Below are 18982 nucleotides of genomic sequence, written 5' to 3'. Positions count from 1 at the left end.
AATCTTATTTACTCATAATCAATTTTCTCAGCTATAGTACCAGACAGGTCTCAGCCGGTACTGCCGATCAAAATTTCACTGTGCGCTGCAAAAAACTATGTTTTCTGACTTAGAAAAATTCACTAAATCCAAATATCATATTTAAATTATCAAATTCCAATTACCAATCTCCCAACCATATTTGCTCCTATTTAACTTGTTATTTAATTAATTTCGATTAGATCGGATATTACAATTAGAATTTTTTTTTAAAACCAAAAAAAATATCTTTCAGTTATTGCACTGCAACCAGTTATTATCTCAAAAACGAATTCTCCTCTACTCTCTAACTCCAAAGTCAACCAATTAATCATCTTGTTTGTCACCTATTACTCCTTATTTGCAAATGAAAAAAATCTTTTCACAAACTCCTTCTTTTTTCCCTTCTTTTTGGTAATGTTTGAATTGAAAGCATCTCAACAAAATTTAAATTATTGCATAAATACACAATCTTTTTTAAAAAATGTCATCCTCCTTAAAAAAGTATCAGCATTATTTAAACAAAATAGTTATATTTTGAATTATTGCATCACTAATATTCAATCCTCTTAAATTTTTGGGTGTCTACACTACTTCTCACCTTAATTCACTAAATTATCTCGTCTTTTTCATTATCTTCATCCTAAAAAAAACTTCTTTGCAACGTAATGAACCTCTCTACCTTCTTTCCTCACAAATTTAGTCTTTAGTTTATCAATAATCGATTTTTATGTCTTCACAGGTCTCAAATTCACATCCAAGTATATCCCAAAGTACTCAACCGATAATATCATCTCCTTGTATTCCATCAACCTATGCATCTTCTGTACTTACTCTTGCTCGTAATTGACCGGTATTAGACTAGATAATAGAGGAAAAATGAGAGACAACACATGAGTATTTTAAAAGCATACGAATAATCAAATATTTGTCCTATCTAGAACTAAAATCTAAGTAACTTCGATAAAAAAAAAAATTCAAATACAAAGAATAGAATCTGTTATACATAAAAGTCATTTTATAATAATAATAAATCAAAATTAAGTACTTAAACAATTAATATACTTTTAAGGTTAAATTTTTCATTTGATTACGTTTGAATTATTGAAAAGATGACTCATTCTGGATTTCTTTAAGAAAAATAATTATAAATGATATATGTCTTAACTAAACTTTTTTTTTTTGGTAACCAACAAATAACACAGAATTACTTTGTTGTCTAGCACATAAGGATTTAATTTTATAAAAATAAGTTTGGTTCTTAGTACCCCAATAAGTTTTTCAGTTTGAACGCACTTGTGACTTACCTGATTGATTAGGGATTTAGCGAGTGCTTTCATTTTCCAATTAATAAAGAGGAAAGTAATAATTAGGTGGCAGAATAAAATGCTCTTCTGATTAACATAATATGAGTAATGCACTAATGGCAGCATCTAGAATGATCTCAACAACTTACAGAATTATTTTAGCAATCTCACCAACCTTGATTAGACAAGAGAATGAACCACATTGTTTTCACACCAGTTTTTTATAGCAAAAGTGGAGCAACTGAAAAAAGAAAATTTAGATATTAAAAAGAAAATTGAATTGATATGTAATTATGAATTGAGATAGGCCGTTCATGAAGTTTTAAACTAAATTTCTGAGATTATGATAATAAAATTTAGATATTAATAAAAAGAGAGTTATATGTTAAATTAGTCTTTTAATTATTTTGTATCAAGTAAATTAGTTTTTAATAAAAAAAATTGACAAATTGATCCTTAATTTTTTAGAATATTAAACAAATTAGTTTTTTGATAAAAAAAATAAAATACAAATTATTTTTAATATTCTTTAAAAAATGACAAATCATTCCTTTTTTTCCCTCAAAAGTAGTATCATTATTGGAGATTAAATAGTCTAAAATCTTAAAAAATAAGAGTAATTTTGTTCATTTGTTTTGTTAGGAACTAATTCATTGAATATTCTAAAAGATCAAGGATCAATTTATTAATCTTTTTGTTAAAGATAAATTTGTCCACTACAAAATTATTAGAGACTAATTTAAAATTTCACCCCATAAGAAAAATATTTAAAAGTGGTGCAATTGTTAACAAAAAGAAACTGATCCAACAATTTTCCTAGTGCAAGCTCCATTATTCTAAGGTGGGTGTGACTGGAATAAGCACTTTAGTATGTGCCTTTTTTGGGCTATAAAAACCTCATAATGTCCAAGGTAGTGTTGCACTTGCATGTGAAATATCTAATCCAAGTACTACTAACTACTAAGTACTTCACTTGATAGTAACTTAGAAAAAAGAAAGTTGTGAGAAAATGGAGGGTCACACTAAGATGATGTTCATTCTTGCCCTTGTGGCCATTGCTAGCATCTCACAGATTTATAGAGTGGAAGGTGCTGGGGAATGTGGGAAAAACACTACCCCAGACAATGAGGCTATTAAGCTAGCACCTTGCGCCACAGCGGCGCAAGATGAGAATGCGAGCGTGTCGCAGAGTTGCTGTGTTCAGGTCAAGAAATTTGGCCAGAATCCAGCTTGCCTCTGCGCTGTTCTGCTCTCTAACACGGCCAAGATGTCCGGCGTTGACCCTAAGATTGCCATCACCATCCCCAAGCGTTGCAACTTTGCCAACCGCCCCGTTGGTTACCAGTGTGGACGTAAGTATAAGAACTCTTTTTTTGGTGCAGTTGATTTCACGTGAAGTTGATACCTGAGAGTCGTTAGATGATTTGATTAATTTGACTAAATTTTTATCTAACGATTCTCAAATATCAATTTCACGTAAAGTCGACTTCACCCGAGTTTTCACATTTTCATTTATTAAAGTTTAAATAGTTTTAAGAAAAATTATAGGTGACCAATATTTTTTTTGTTTTTGTTTTACGTTTGAATCAACATTAACTAATTTTTTCATTTTTTTTACATTAACTCTAGTCAAGCTATCATGACGGAGAAATATCCATTTAAATATACTAATTAATATATATAGATCACAACTACATAAAAGTTAGGTAGTTCGTAGAATTGATATTTGGTTTAACTTTAGTTTAGATACAATCTTCCTAAGCATCAAATTTACACTTATATAATTAACCAAAAATCCATGCTCATTTGAATTTGATGTAAATATATATGACAAATAGAATATTTGCACACACTAACATATAGAAATGATATGTGTACTTATTTAATTTGCAAATCAACTATTTAACAAGAGAGTTTTTTAAAAATGTGTTCATGTATGTCACAATTTTTTTTTTTTGGCGATAGTGTGTAGAATAGTGACTTAGTGAGTCCCAATTTTGATCTAACAAGTAGATTTTATTGCTCACAAAAAAAATTGGTGACTTTTGCAGCTTACACTCTACCATAAATTTGTTGGTGAAAAAAAGGAGGACTGGATTTGAAGGCTCCATAGCTGTGATAGCTACTACTATATGTGATCACTACTTTGTTGTATTCTCCTTGTAACTTTGTAATGTTATTACTTTCTTATAATAATAGCTGGCAGCTTATAACTGTCCTTCATAAATCATGCCATTTCACTCTTAATTAATGTTTCTACACCTCTCTTCTACTTTACTTTAAATTCCATATTTAATTTCACGCTAGCTTTATCTAATAATATTGGAATCTTATAATTCCAATCACATGGCCACTAAGATATGCTAAATAGTGAAACTATGTCTCATATCTTTACCTTAACACTGTGCTTTGGAAAAGAAAAAAAAAATCTTCTTCAACAACCAAATATTATCATATGAACTCATTTTTTATATTAGACACCAGAAAACAGAGGAAAAATAAAGTTTGAGGAAAAAAAAAGTTCATGATGGTATTTAACAAAAGTAATAAATAGAGTTTAATATTGTTACAGACAATATTAATTATTTTATACAATCGTTTAATCACGTCTATTTATTTAAATAATTATTTTTATTAACATAATTATATATATATATATATATATATATAAAATTTTTTATACAGTATATTAAAATTAAATTTAAATTCATGCAAGTAACCAATATCATTTTTTCAATGGCCAAACAGAAGGGTTCTTAGGAGTTATTGTTCCGGGCTACCATTAATAATAGATAAGGATAAGGATAGGTGAATAGGACAAATCTATGTTTTCGATGAGGGAATAAACCAGGGACTAGAAACCCTTTTAAAAACAAATGGAATTGACTAGTTAGTTAACAAGCTTTTTGACATGTTTCTAGATCATTTCTGCTTTCATAGATGAGGCCACAACACACGTACCCACCCACCATCTTTGAAGGGTTTAAGCATTGTATTGGATGATATAGTTTGAAAATGATTCATGAACCTATGCCTTTTAGGTTTTAATACTTTGTTCATCAAATAATTCTCTTGCACAAAGATTATAGTACTAAAGATACTACTATCACATTGGAGTATCATTATTTGATCTTGGTCAATTCAGAGACTAAAGGAATAAATAAATGGATGTTGAAGATTTAGTTAATGTGAATAACCAACTATGTGAGTATCTTTAAAGAAAACAACTATAGTATTATCAATAAACTCAAATGTTGAAGAGAGTAATAACACCCACCTATTTTGTTCCAAAACCAGTCATCATTGGTGAAATACAAAGCAGGGCAAAATAATAACTTAAGTTTCAGCCACATATAATTGTAGCTAATGTTACATACAAAGCTATATATCATTTATAAGATTACCAAGCATAATGATAATAATAATCTTTACATACAAAGAAAGAAAGAAATGGAAATCAAAGGTTGAAAGCGAATAAATTAGCTAGTTGTCCACAACAACATTCTTCTGAGTTCTGACTACACTGTATAGTTTCTTCCATATAATAAAAGATGGGCTATAATGCTATGTTATACTTATACCCTCCTATGTATACCTGCAATAATATGAATAACAAAAAAAAAAAAAAACATCACAATCTGAACATGGAGGATGGTAATATAAGTATATAACTAGAATTCTTGTGTACACACACACATATATACATACAAGGCCGCTTTTCTTCTTCTTTATGAGTTTTTATTTTTTATTTTCGTTTTACAAGTTTTATTTAGAAAATACAACCATTAGTTATCTATCATCTTTTCCTCTGCCTCTTATTTTCCTCTCGATCAATCACTTTCAGTATTTTGAATCTTTTCATATTTAATGAAAGAAAAATTGAAAACAACAAAATCTCATATTCTATTATCATTATTTTTCACAAATAACTGAAAATAAAAACAGAAACCAAACAAGCTCCGGAGTATAAGTCTTAGCTTTTTTCCACTTTTGAGAGTTCTTACTTTTCAAACCAACTCAATCTAAAAGTCTAAAAGAAAAAAAAAAGAGCTAAGTAACACATAAATTTCTGAAAATTTATATTTTGGATAGATTAGTCCCTTAAAAAAAGTACTAATAAATTTTTTCAACATAGCGAATATAGACACATTACTTCTAACTTACCCCTATAACTAGGGTAGAACATCTTAATTTGAACTAACTTGTTTACGTTTATTATCGTGAAGGACTTCATTAATATTTTTTAAAAAAAATTAATTTGTCTGAAATTTAAATTTATTTGTGATTTTATTCAAGGAAAAAAAGAGTGACAGATATCTAATATTGCCATTTGAGCATAGTTTCACAGAATCATATACCTTGATTGAGGAGTATATATATATAATCTCTGTTGGGAAGAGTGACTTTTCAATAATACAGACCCCCTGGTTAGAAAGTCAACAAAAACAACATCAGAATAAAGGAAAATTGTGACACAACAATACAAACCATAATCAATTTTTCACATTGCAAATGCATGCTTTGATGATATAAACATATAAGTAACACATGCATATGTCACATAACATAACATACCTTGCCACCAATTTCCTCTTGAAGCACTTCCTGAATCATCTTCTATCCCCTCGTTCTTGAGCTGTTAAACACCAAAAAAATTAAAATAAATTGTTAGGCATTCTTAGTCCTGAAAACTTATGGACAAAATAAAATGCAGAAAATAAAATTGATATAGTGACAAAGTAAGAGTAAGTCTCAAATGGAATGGACTGACCGAGGAGGTGTATCCTGAATTGTGTGTACTCTGAGGCTGCGAATATATGTCCTGAGCGCCATACATGATCGATGAACTAAGGTGACATGGTTGAACCCTTTGATCCTCATACATCCAACTCATATCCTCATTTGCTTTATTCTCACTTTCCATTTCTTTATTTCCCTTCGAGTTTCCATCTGTATTATTCATTCATTCACACCATCAACAACATAAAACAAAAACAGAAATAACAAGATTCATGTATGTGAATTAAATGGGTCAAATTAACCATAAATAATTGCGAAAACTCACGTGCAAATTATATTATTGTAAAATTGATATTTAAAAATAATTAAATAATTTAATAAATTTGACTGAATTCTGATCTAATAATTCTTAATTATTAACTTAAAATTCTGCATGTGAGTGTCCATAAATAATTTATAGTACAGAAATAAGTTTTATTATGATCTTAATTATTATATTAAAAAATTATATTTATCTGGGTGAATTGAATCAAGACCACTATTAATGGATCAGATAACTGACACACGCAACTACATTAAGGAAAATTAGGAAAATTCGGAAAATAGAAGGAAAAATATAATATTATGTGATCTTGCCAAATATTTCATCTTAAAACATCACAAAAAATGCTATAACCAAAAGTTGTTAGAAAAAAAAAATGAGTCTACGCCTAGAGAATTTTACCTTGATTACGAATTTTCCATGATTCATTAGCAATTTTTCCATTCAACTCAGAACGCAGAGATTCTCTACCTAATACCTGAATCAACACAAATAAATAAATAAATAAATTAAAAAAAAACACTAAGAGATGCTTATTTGCAATGAAAACTTTGTTATGATGATTCAAAGAACTTGGAAAAGCTAACTAAATTCAATTCATCTTCACGTATAAATTAAATGCTTATCTTTGTTCTTTGGAATTATATGTTGCAGGAACAATAAAAACAAAATCAAAGAGCAAATGCAAAAGTAAAAGAAAATCTGTTACATAGGAGAAATCATCATCAACCTAAGCATGAAATGCAAAAAATAAAAACAAAATGAATTAAATAAATAAGAATGAAAAAGGAAAAATGAAAGAAAATTCATTGACCTTAGGTGACTGAGAAGAAAATATAGAGCCAAAAATTCCAGAAGAAGGTGATGGTTGAGACTCTTTGGAACCAAAAAGCTCAGAAGGAAATGAAGAAGAAGTACCCTTTTGCTTCTTTGCTTCCATTTTTCTTCTTTTGTTCTCTCTCTCTCACTTTGCAAGTTTTAAAAACTAAAACCACTGTATCAAAATCACTTCAGCACCCTTTAACTAAATTTAAGAGCCTTCTTCTCTTTATATATTTATATTAATTAATAATATTATTATTGAATAATAATAATGATGACAACAACAACCCCACAAAGATACATCAACCACCGCCTGAGAATGGCCTTAATATAAGGCAAGAATTAAAGAAAAAATCATTTATTATTATTATTATTATATTGGGTAATGGAAACGAGAAATGAAACAAGAGGAGGAAGAGGAGCAAGGAAAGGAAGAGAGACACGTGAATGGAGACTCTTTTCTCTCACAACACAAGTTAAGGGAGGGGGTGTTTTTTCTTTTATTATTATGAAGAAACGGTGCTCACACCAATTTATAAGGATGAAAAGATACACCGTGAAGTCTTAAAAAAATTGAGAGAGATTCATTCAGAATGTAAAAGTATTGACCATGGGTGATAGTTAAAGATAGTGTTACGTGTTTTGATTTGACTCTCTAATTAAATATGTTAAAATTGGATCAATGGTGTTAAATATACATTAAATAGTCTTCAATTAGCTATCATATATAATGTTTAATATTAAGAAAACATTTTTCTCAATTAATGAATATTATCGGTGAATTATTATTATTATTATTATTATTATTATTATTATTATTATTATTATGTTGGCACAAAATGGTGGGAGACAAGAGACAAGGGAATGAAACAGAGTGGCTCTGTTAATTTCTTTCTCTGTTTTTTCTGTTAGCCACGTCGGGTTAGTGAGTCATCGAGGTGGGACCCACAAGAAAAAATTCCAACCTTTTACCACCATCAATATATTCTTTTTTACTATAAAAATAAAAATAGTAATATATTTTAATATTATAATTTTTGTATTTTTTAAATTTATGAAATGTATATAAATTAGAGAGTTTAATTTTTATTTTTTAAATTTTTTTATTTTTTTAATATAAATTAAATAGTGTGATTTTTGTACTTTTATAAATTAGACATTTTAATTTTTATATTTTTGACAAATTCAATAGTCTAACTTATACTTTTTAATTAAACGATTCCATATTTAAAAATAATATTTCAATAATTCACATTTCAACAAAACACTATTACCATTCCAATAAATAAAAAAAGTTCACATATAAGTTACCATAAAATAAAGATATTTTTTGATATAGTATTATAATTGAAATTTAATTTTAATGCATCATCTAGAGTCATTTAATCATATTTATTATTTTAAATAATTATTTATGTAATTAATATAAAAAATAATATTTTATATAATTAAATATATATATATATAATTATGTTAATTGAATAAAAAACTGTTGAATTGAGAATTATTAAATTAACTTAATCAATCGATTTTTAAACTAAAATAAATAAATTAATATTTATTAAGAGTATTTTTGTTCTTATTAATTTTATTTCATATTTAAAAAATGGTTAATTTAATTGGTTCAATAATTTTCAGTTCAATATAAAAATCAAATTTTACCAACAATAAAAGTATTTTATTTTCACTTCATTTGAGAATTCCCCTACAGTCCTACAAGCTTTTTCTTAACTTTACCCCCGAATATTTTAATGAATATAAATTTCATAGGATCCCAATCCCCATTTGAGCTTCATTTTTGGTGGGGCAATATATTGATATTATAAAAAATGTTATATTATTCCAAATTAAATTAATTATTTTTATTAATAACAGGATATGTCTGCTTAAATATTTATGGTAAGAATTTTTTTACATAAATAAAACATATAAATTAAATACATTTTCATAGATCGATTTTTTTAAATTGATTTGACCTATTTATGAGTCTCATTTAACTGTATTCCAGTAGTATATGTCAATGAGTTAATGTGGATTTAACAAATTGTAACTCTTCTTGAATTCTTTTTATAAAAAGAAAAAAAATTGTTAACTTTTTCATTTGAAATTTTTTAATCTACTATGTATTAGAATTTCAAGTAATTTCGTCCAGTCTGAAGGCGGTTCTCATTTCACTCAAGACAATTATTTAAAAAAAAATAATTTTTATATTTATTGATTTATTAAGGGTTAAGTATGATTTTGGTCTTCAAGATATAGGTCAAAAAATTTTTCGTCTCCAACATTTTTTTGAATATAAAATTGTCTCTAAAATTTAAAATCAAATTTTAAAATTGTCTTTTTTACTTAAATATTAAAATTTTGGACTAAATTATCCATAACAAAAAAATTATAAAATTAAAAAATAGAGAAAAAAGTTTTTCTCGAAGAGAAAAGGAAAAAAGAAGAAAGGGGAAGGAAAAAAGAAGAAATTGTCTATAATCCACTTTTGCCTTTATTTTTGTCACCATTTTTGTATGATTTTGGTCCCTATGGTAACGACGATTTTAAAATCAAGTTAAATCTTAAAGACGATTTTGTATGAAAAAAAAAGTTGAATACGAAAATTTTTTTTGACTTATACTTTAAGGACTTAGGGCCCGTTTGGAAACTTTAGAAGTAACTTTTTTTAACTTTTGACTTATGAAAAGTAGTAGTATTAATGTCTGATGCAATTTTCAAAACCAAATTGCAATTTTCTAAGAAACTATTTAGGAGTTTATAGAGAAGTTAAAAAAATGACTTCTCTCATAATACTTTTACTTTTCATCACATTTTTATAAAATAAGCACTTCTAGAATTAAAAATCCAAATAAAAAATAACTTATTTATAAGTTACTTTTAATAGAATTATTTATCATTTAAATTATTTTATCAAAAAGAACTTAATTAAATTGGTTATCCAAACTGTGTCTAAAATCATACTTAACCCTATTATTAATATATGTGTCAAAACTTTAAAAGACAATTATACTTGCATGGAGAAAGCACTTTCTGTATCAAACTATAGTTAGTTGAATTTTGTTATTAATTTATTAATTTGTGTCAAAATTTCGAGAGATAATATATGCATCTAAAAATATTTACTCGTTTGTTTAAATAAATATTAGAAATTTGACATGTAGCAATTTGTTAACTAATAATAAAATTCTAAATAAAATTCTAATTCACAATAAATTAGTTATTGATTTGTTCAGTAAAAAAATTGTAAAAAACAAAAGAAAAAATATGCACAATCTAATTTACAAAAGAAGAATTTGGATGTTAAAATGAAAACACAATGATATATAATGATAATAAAATGAGTGTTGATACCATGTAAAAAAACTTGGATATCCAAAAAAGATTTTCCAATTTTTATGTTAACATTACATAATGAAAAACATAGTGCGTGCGTGCGTATTGAATAGAAAGAGGTAAAAAGAAATTTATGGACTTGTCCATTCTAAGATTGGCTTGTTTTGTCGGTTAAATTTAGCATTGGATTCATTATTGTAGGCACATATATATTACTTAGAAAGAAGGACAAGGGTGTATAGAATATAGAAAGCGAGAGGAGCAATGCGGTGAGACTCCTAACATGGCCTTATTATCTATCTTATTATCCTGTCGGACCCAAAACTTGGTGGGGCAAATTTTCCTGACGACCTAATTCACTCTCATATTTAAGATTTATATTGAATGCATACACTGGATTTGTTGAATGCATACACTCGATTTATATTTGATTCACATGAACATGTTTTGAGTTATTAATTATGAAAAATGCTAGAATTATTATAATTTATTATTTTTTGTCATTATTTAATTATTAATTTAATTTATTTAGTCTAATTCTATTTTGGATAATAACAAAAAACGAGAATCCGGCCATGCAAGATCACATGTTATCGACATCATACAAGAAATACGGATAACATAAATGAAATAATTCTGGATCAGGAAAACGAAAAATAAAATAAATGTAAATTCGAGATAATAATTGCTCAACAGATACCTAAGAAATGTATAAAACCGGGCCGCTAAAAGCAGGTAAGATAAGACACATTATCTCTAATAAATGCACTACTAACTTAAGTTTCGGAATGCCTTTGCAGATTGCCACTCGGCCTGGTCTGTAAACATCACACATCGGGATCTCGGATTCTTTTAAGTACGTATCACCAACTAGGTACGAACATTGGCGCCGTCTGTGAGAATCCCGAAATTGTTTCATACCATGGCTGAACACAAGATCTAATAAACCGTTAACCCAAACACTCCGCTCAAGAAAACACTTCATGAAGACGGTCATGAGACTGACCCCAATTCCACCGATGAACACCAAGTGCCCCTAGGGTTCAAACAGAACACTAGAGAGCGAAGTATCGTCGGCTAGGGCCCACAAGTTTATGACCATGCAATGCAAGAAATGAGTCACAAAATGCAAGAAATGCAGGAAATACAGAATAAGATGAACGAACTAGGGCGTAAGCTGGAAGAACGTTCACAGTTCTAGAGAACCCGATCTCGCACCCGTATGCGTAGAGATCAGTCGGATAGTCAGAAAAAAATGACTCCAAAAAGGTCTCAAGGTTATCGGCGTGATGATGATTATCGGCGAACCCGAAAAGGTTTTCCTCATCATGAGGAAGTGCATGGTGATCATGATAGACGAAGAAGATCTAACTCTCAATCTGCCCAAACCAAAAGGAAACGAACTCCTAACAGGATCCCAAGCCTTAGGCGGTATAAGGATTCTAGGGAGCATGTAATCATGGGGCATACCCTATTTGCCTCGTATGTTTTACAAGTCAGGTTGCCCAAACACGTTGATAAACCAACGGATCTAAAGTATGAAGAAAAGTTTGATCCCCAAAACACATAGACGCTTTCGAAGCGCAAATGGACCTAGAAGGTGTCGAAGATGCTATAAGATGTAAAGTATTTTCAGTCATGCTCTCTGGACAGGCAATGACATGGTTTAACATTTTGCCATCTGGTTTTATCTCCTCATTTCACGACATCAAGTTCTTTGCTCATTTCACAACCAGGTGAACCCAAGCTAAGCACCCGATTTCTTTGCTTGGCATAGAACAAAGGACCGGGAAAAGCATACGAGATTATCTGGATAAGTTCAACAAAGTACTTTTAAAAGTCAATACCCAAACTCCAAAGGTTGTTTGCCTGTGTCTCATAGCAGGATTGCTAGAGGGAGACTTCAGGAGGCACCTCACTTATAAGGATGTAAAGTCCATGGAAGAAATCCAACGAATTGCCCTAGAGTACATGAGAGATGAAGAAGTTTTAAAGGCGGTTTCAACAAAGCGGAAAAACCTAGTTTCCTCACCTAATAAGCCTGGGAATTGGGACAGAATACCCCAAGAACAGTAGTTTCTCATGTGGGAAAATTCTCAACGTATAGACTACTGGTGGCATCATTGACGGAAGTTTATCAACAAGTGTCACACCGAGGCATATTACCCAAAGTAAGTCAGATATGACTAAAGGCATTCTTGAACAATCAAAATATTGTGATTACCATAAATCCTACGGTCATAGGAAGGAAGATTGCATAGACTTAAAGGATGCTTTGGAGCAAGACATCTAAGATGGAAAGCTTTTGAAAATCGACCAAAATATTAGGCTGCCCCAACGGCAAAACAATGACGAGGACCGAGAAGCAAGGAACCCTAGAAGCACTAAAACCAGCGAAAACCAAGACGCCATTGCACAAGTTGTCGTGAATGTAGTAGTAGGGAGGAATGGTTCAGCAAAAACCAAAAATGTAGTCAAGAAGGATGCCAAGTCTTCAAGTTCTGAGGTCCTGAAGATATAGAGCTTTCCAACCATCCAGTTCACTGCCGAGGATTACCAATACACCATGTTGGAAGATGATGAGCCATTGGTAATCACGATTAGGCTAGAGAACAGGATCTTGAAGAAAATATTGATAGACACCGGGGCAGATTCAAATTTTTTGTTCAAGAATGCATTTAATGCCTTAGGGCTTAAGGATCAACATCTCAAGCCATACCTACCTGGGGTAGTGGGTTTGGGAGATCACTATATCAAGTCTGACAGAGCTATCGACCTTTTCTTCACAATAGGAGAGGGACTGGAAGCTCGGTCGTACAGGAAGAGTTTGTGGTTTTAAAAGATTCGATGGCTTATAACATTATCCTCGGACGAAAGATGCTCAATGATCTTTGTGCTTTTATTTGAACCAAGTTCTCTGTTATGAAGTATATAATGGCAGAAGGTCGTGTAGCAACAATTTGGGGAGATCAGGTAGCTGCAATCAAATGCAACACTGTAAGTTTGAATCTAAGAGATAAGGCCAAGGAATCTAAAGAGGTATTTTTGGTAGACATGGATTCCCGAGTTTAAGAGAAGCCGAAGCCAGAACCTGATGGTAACCTAGAGAAACTTCAAATTGGAAGTGAAGTTGAAAAATACACATTCTCAACAAAAATTTGCCTTACTCCTTGAAGTCGGAGCTTCAGGAATTCCTGAAAGGTAACATCGATTCATTTGCATGGAAACCATCTGATATGCCTGGGATTGATCCCGAGTTCATGTCCTATCAACTTGCTATCGATCCCTCATATAAGCCGATTGCACAATGACATCTGATAAGTTTAGAAAACTCTAATTTCATTTTGATGATGAACAAATATTATTAAAATAATTAATTACAAAATTATTAATTTAATTTTCATTTAACATATGTTAATTAATAATTTTGTGATGCAGGATTTTAATATGGGCCGAAAATGAAATAAAATGTTGCAAGCCCAAGTGTGAATTTATTTCTCAATTCAGCATTGATTCAAAAATATTCAAAGATGTATGGCTGAATTGTTGTGATGTTATTGGGCCAAAATTCAAACATTATCATAAGCCCAATTCATCTTGTATGCTTGGTCCGAAATCATAAGGAAATGGGCACAATGCATTTCTTTAACTAAAACCCATTCCTTTAAACATGTTACAAGCTTCCAACGGATTCCATTTCTCACTTTGGGATGGATTTCAAATTTAATATGCTAAGCATTGGAAACATAAGTGAGAGAGAGAAATTGATTTGATGGCTTTAATGATTCTACACGCCTCTCAGTAAAGGGAAGTAGGAAACTTGAGTGCACTTTTATTCCTTCTCTTTGCTACATTAATTATTTGATCAAATCCATTGAATATCTTCTTTCTTCTCTCTCTAATCTTTCTTTCTTCTTCCTTCGGTCATGTCACAGCAACCATGGAAGCTACATTAAGCTACCAAAAGGAAGGGAAAGCAAGTCTAAAGACCATCATGTTGATGGCAAGAAAATATAAAAAATGTAGTGGCTAAGATCATCAACCATGAATGGTAAGATATGGTGATGAGATCTTGGCTTCTTCATACCAAAAATGGATGATGAAGATTCGGCCAGCAAGGAAGATCTTTGGAGGATGGCTTGACTCTGATTCTGCTCAACCACCACAAGAAGTAGCTAGAGTGGCGAAGTGATGGAAGAGGCAGAGATTGGAGCAGATGAAGTCATCATCATCATGAAGTATCAAGGGCCAGGAATCCATCTTAGAGAGCAAGCCAAGGATGGAGCGCTCGGATTGATGAAGAGTGATGACCAAGGAAGAACTAGAGGTACTTGCATGTTGGGTTTTGCATGAGTTTTCTCTTCTCTCTCTGTGGCCGAACCGGTTTTGTTTTGAAGGAAAAGAAGCTAAGCTCGGTTTTGTGTTTCAACTGTGAAGGCTTCACTTCTCTATAAAAGGGGTGAACAGTCATGGCTTGATTCAAGGAAAGAAAGTGAGAGTGCAAGGCACAGAAGTCTCATAGCTACCTAAGCTTACAGATTTTCTTCTCCTTCAATGTATTCTATTTAGTATTTTTCTGTTTAATTTTGTCATGTCTTGAGTCTCATGGAAAAAGATAAACAGTGAGGTTTGTAAGAAAAAGCCATAGAGCGGAAAAAGGCAGAGAGTGCAAAATTAAAAGAAAAAGCCATAGATGTCCTAAGAGTTCCTTTGTTCATCTATGTTGTGTTTCATGATTCTGTGGGAATCCCCTTGTAAGTTGGGTTAGCACTTTACAATTTGTAATCTAGAAGATTATAGTGAAATTCCATTATGTTTGTGATGGAGACTGGATGTAGGTTACACTGCACTTAGCAGCCGAACCAGGATATATCTGGGTGTAATCTTTTCTCTCTCCTACTCCATTTCTGTTTCTACTGCACAGGAGCTAAAAATAAAAAATGTCTCGTGCCAAATGACGAGACAAAATGAAAAAGTCTCGTGGCTAGGGACGAGATAAAAACAGAAAAGTCTCCTCTAAGTTCAGCAAGTGTTAGCAAACAAAAAGGGGGCTAAGATTCAACCCCCCCATCTCTTAGCCACTGAAACCATCAACATCATAAGATGTCCCAAGACCGATCTGACGAGGTCAAAAGGCAAGTACAAGGTGTAACATTCTTTTCAGCAAAATACCTTCCTTAAGTCATGGTATTTCTATTAAAAAAAATATTACATAAACTTTACTAATATTAACTACTTAATACTGAGCCTTTATATCGGTAACTCGTTTCTGACTATAAGAAAAAGCCAATAATTTTTTTTATTCAAATAAAATCATTCGTCAAAGATCTCCAAATAATAATAATCACATAAATATTAATAATAGTAAATATTATTCAAGTAATTTAAAACAAAACTCAGATATAATACTTTCCCCTCTGTATAAAATAAAAATCTTAAGCAACACGAGTAAGACTGGAAATACATATCCTACTGCGGGTATCCAACTCGGTCTAATCCGTTCGAGTAGGGTAGGCTGCCCAACCCATCGCGGATAGGATAGAGATCAGTCCGGGTATGCTTGTGAGTACCCGTACCCTACCCGCACCCCATATATAACACATATTTTATAAAAATTAGGTATATAATGAAAGAGATGAGAGTTGAACCCATAGCCTTTCTCATGTAATGACTTGCAATAAGTGAGTCACCACTAAACTAATTTGTTAATTTAGTAATTTGAAGCATTATTTTTTTATTTTTTATTTTATTAATAAATATGAAATTTGGAATGATTGAATTTTATATTTGCTTTGAAAAAAATTGATATTTCTACGAGTATAGTAGGGTAGGGTTTAGAACTTTAGGGTGCGAGTAGGGTTAGGGTTGAGAGATTCTCAACCCGTGGGTAGGGTAGGATATAATTTTAATAAAATTTTCAACCCGCTGATAGGATTAGGGTAAATTCGAAACCCTACCATACCTTACCCATTGCTAGCCCTAAACAAGAGTGAGAGAACTCTATGAAAGCAACTTGATTCAGAAACAGAATTCACTATTCGTTCCAACTTCACATTGATTCTTCAAGCCTATAACACTGAAAGAGGTGAGAATTTTGGGGTGAGAACTAAACCACAAGTTCTCAGTAGAGGTCGAGAATGCCATAAAAGTAAAGTATAAATGCACATAACTCTCTTATCTTTTAAGAATAATTTCCTTTATTAAACCTTTAAAATTCTGAGTCTTACTTTAAATGATTTAGTAGTTTCCTTCAAATTATATTATTTTAAAACAATTTTCACTTACATCAATCAATCCTCAATCACCCCAGTTCATAGTCACATTTATAAACCAAGCACACATAAGGTACATAATACAAACATACAAGCAATTCATGCAAGTCAAATAGCAGAGAATTTCAATGATAGCATAACACAGCAATACAGCAATAGAAGACATACCCAAGCAATTTATACAAATGCATATGATGAATGTCTACTCCTATACAGGTCGTGAGCTCACGTATCAGTTCGTTGTCCAATACTCGATAGTGGTCCTGAGATAGGCGTTACATATCACCGTCCCTACCTCAGCTAACGTCCCTTTCATGAGCATTACGTATCATCGTCCTCATAAGGAACCTTCCTTCCAGTCTCAAGTGGGCGTTACGTATCGCTGTCTCCACTGAGCCTCATGCACAATATCTTAAGTAAGCGTTACATATCGCCATCCTCACGAGATTGTGCTCAATATCATATTCTTTAATTCAAATCATTCAATCTTTTCCTCAATTTTTATTCCTCAAACCTCAAACCTCATTTCCTTAAACATTAAACCTTAATTCCTTAAACTTTAATCCTTAAATCTTAATCTTCAAACCTTTCTTGAGCTTATCTTTACCCTTTTTCTTAAACTTTTTACTTTAACCTTTTTCTTAACTTTATCTTTTCTTAACTTATATATATATATAAAAGCACTTTAATCCTTAACTTCTATGTAATTGTTTTCTTACCCTTAAATTTTCACATAATTATCTTTTTACCATTCAAATCCGGTTTAACCTTTACTCTCACATATTTTCTTAAACTTTTTCTAATCTTTCTTAAGCATTCTTTTAATCCATACTCAAGTACTTTAAAAATTTAACCTTAACACCCTAAAACAATACACGCTTTTCAAACTTGTAATAACTAATAACCTGTGTCAACCCAGTATTTAAACATCATTTTCCAGCTATCAAATTCATTAATCAAGACACTATCGGCACAATTAATTTAACTAAATCCTTATTTTTTTTTTATAAAAATTCATACATAACCTCCCCTAAAAATGGACGTAACCACCCTTACGAATTTCTTCTATCTAAGACTTCTCAAGATTCTTAGCAATTATCAAAACAACAGGATTCTCAATAATCAACCTATCATAATTCAATTAAAATCAGAATTTTCAGCCAAATTATCATAATAATCGTCCAATCTAATACCATACAAAACTACACTCAAATCAATCAAAATTTTAGTCACAAAAATTGAAATGAAACTCATTAATGAATCATTCGAAATTATTATAAAATATTTACAATTATTCAATAGGCTTTATAGTCATTCTTAAATCAAAATCTTTAATTTTAAAATGAAATTTCCTACCTCAGAGTGTCAAATTTTACATAAATTAAATGCGACAAACCCCTTTTTATTTTTATTTCGTAGCAACAACAGCAACCTCGATGATTCCAAACAACCACAAGGATCACATCAACAACAACATATCTGGCATAATTTGAAATTAACACAGAATGGATATTAAGCGAAATTAGAATAGAATTAGTAATGGAGTATTACGGTAAATTTAAATAGAATCAAATAATCTCACCACGAGAAACAAAGCAGGATAACATAGCAACAGCTTCAATTGCCTCCTCCAACAACAGCGACGACGGAACAACACCACGAGGAAGCTAGAAAATGATAATCGCGGCGAATCAAATTACCTACCATGGTTTAAGGCAGGGGAAGAAGATAATGGAACCATTGTAGCTCCAGTGACCCTCACCGGCAAGGACAGAACTGGCAGAAGCAAGGTGGAGCTAGGGTAAACTGGCAGTGATTCTGGTGGTGGCTTCCAGTGACGTCGACACTGCTTCTCAGCAGCTAGAGGCTCAGCGATGAAGTCTCTAGCGACGAGGACAACCAGACTCCCCTTCAGCGCAGCGATAATGATATTTTCTCCATTTAGCATTTCTCTCTGTCACGTTCTCTCCCTTCAAAAGCTCAAACCCACAGCCACAACGATGACAACGGGGATTTAGATCGGCGATGGCGACGACGACATCCCAAGGCTATGGCAACAGAGCACGACACTGACGGCTTGGTGGCACCAGCGAAGTACGACAGCTTCTCGTGTCTCCCTCTCTGTGCCAGCATCGACGGCGATGTGTGATGACGGCAGAGGCCTA

The 18982-nt window shown here is 31.4% G+C and overlaps 2 protein-coding genes across 2 annotated transcripts; one reads left to right on the top strand and one right to left on the bottom strand.

Moving 5' to 3' along the window:
* Window positions 1–2244: 2244 nt before the first annotated feature.
* On the top strand, window positions 2245–3572 carry LOC130961605 (putative lipid-transfer protein DIR1). The gene is made up of 2 exons (XM_057887568.1): window positions 2245–2677; window positions 3377–3572. The coding sequence occupies exons 1-2, from the start codon at window positions 2335–2337 to the stop codon at window positions 3391–3393; spliced, it is 360 nt and encodes a 119-aa protein (XP_057743551.1). The 5' UTR covers window positions 2245–2334; the 3' UTR covers window positions 3394–3572.
* Window positions 3573–4579: 1007 nt separating this feature from the next.
* On the bottom strand, window positions 4580–7729 carry LOC130960247 (uncharacterized). The gene is made up of 6 exons (XM_057885604.1): window positions 7202–7729; window positions 6790–6865; window positions 6097–6275; window positions 5901–5961; window positions 5684–5749; window positions 4580–4920 (listed from the first exon to the last, which is right to left on the bottom strand). Exons 1-5 carry the CDS (start codon window positions 7325–7327, stop codon window positions 5733–5735), a joined length of 459 nt encoding a protein of 152 aa, XP_057741587.1. The 5' UTR covers window positions 7328–7729; the 3' UTR covers window positions 4580–4920; window positions 5684–5732.
* Window positions 7730–18982: the final 11253 nt, after the last annotated feature.

This window comes from Arachis stenosperma, chromosome 2 (genome assembly GCF_014773155.1).
Source record: "Arachis stenosperma cultivar V10309 chromosome 2, arast.V10309.gnm1.PFL2, whole genome shotgun sequence".
NCBI lineage: Eukaryota > Viridiplantae > Streptophyta > Magnoliopsida > Fabales > Fabaceae > Arachis > Arachis stenosperma.
This window is presented reverse-complemented; position numbering and strand designations above follow the sequence as displayed.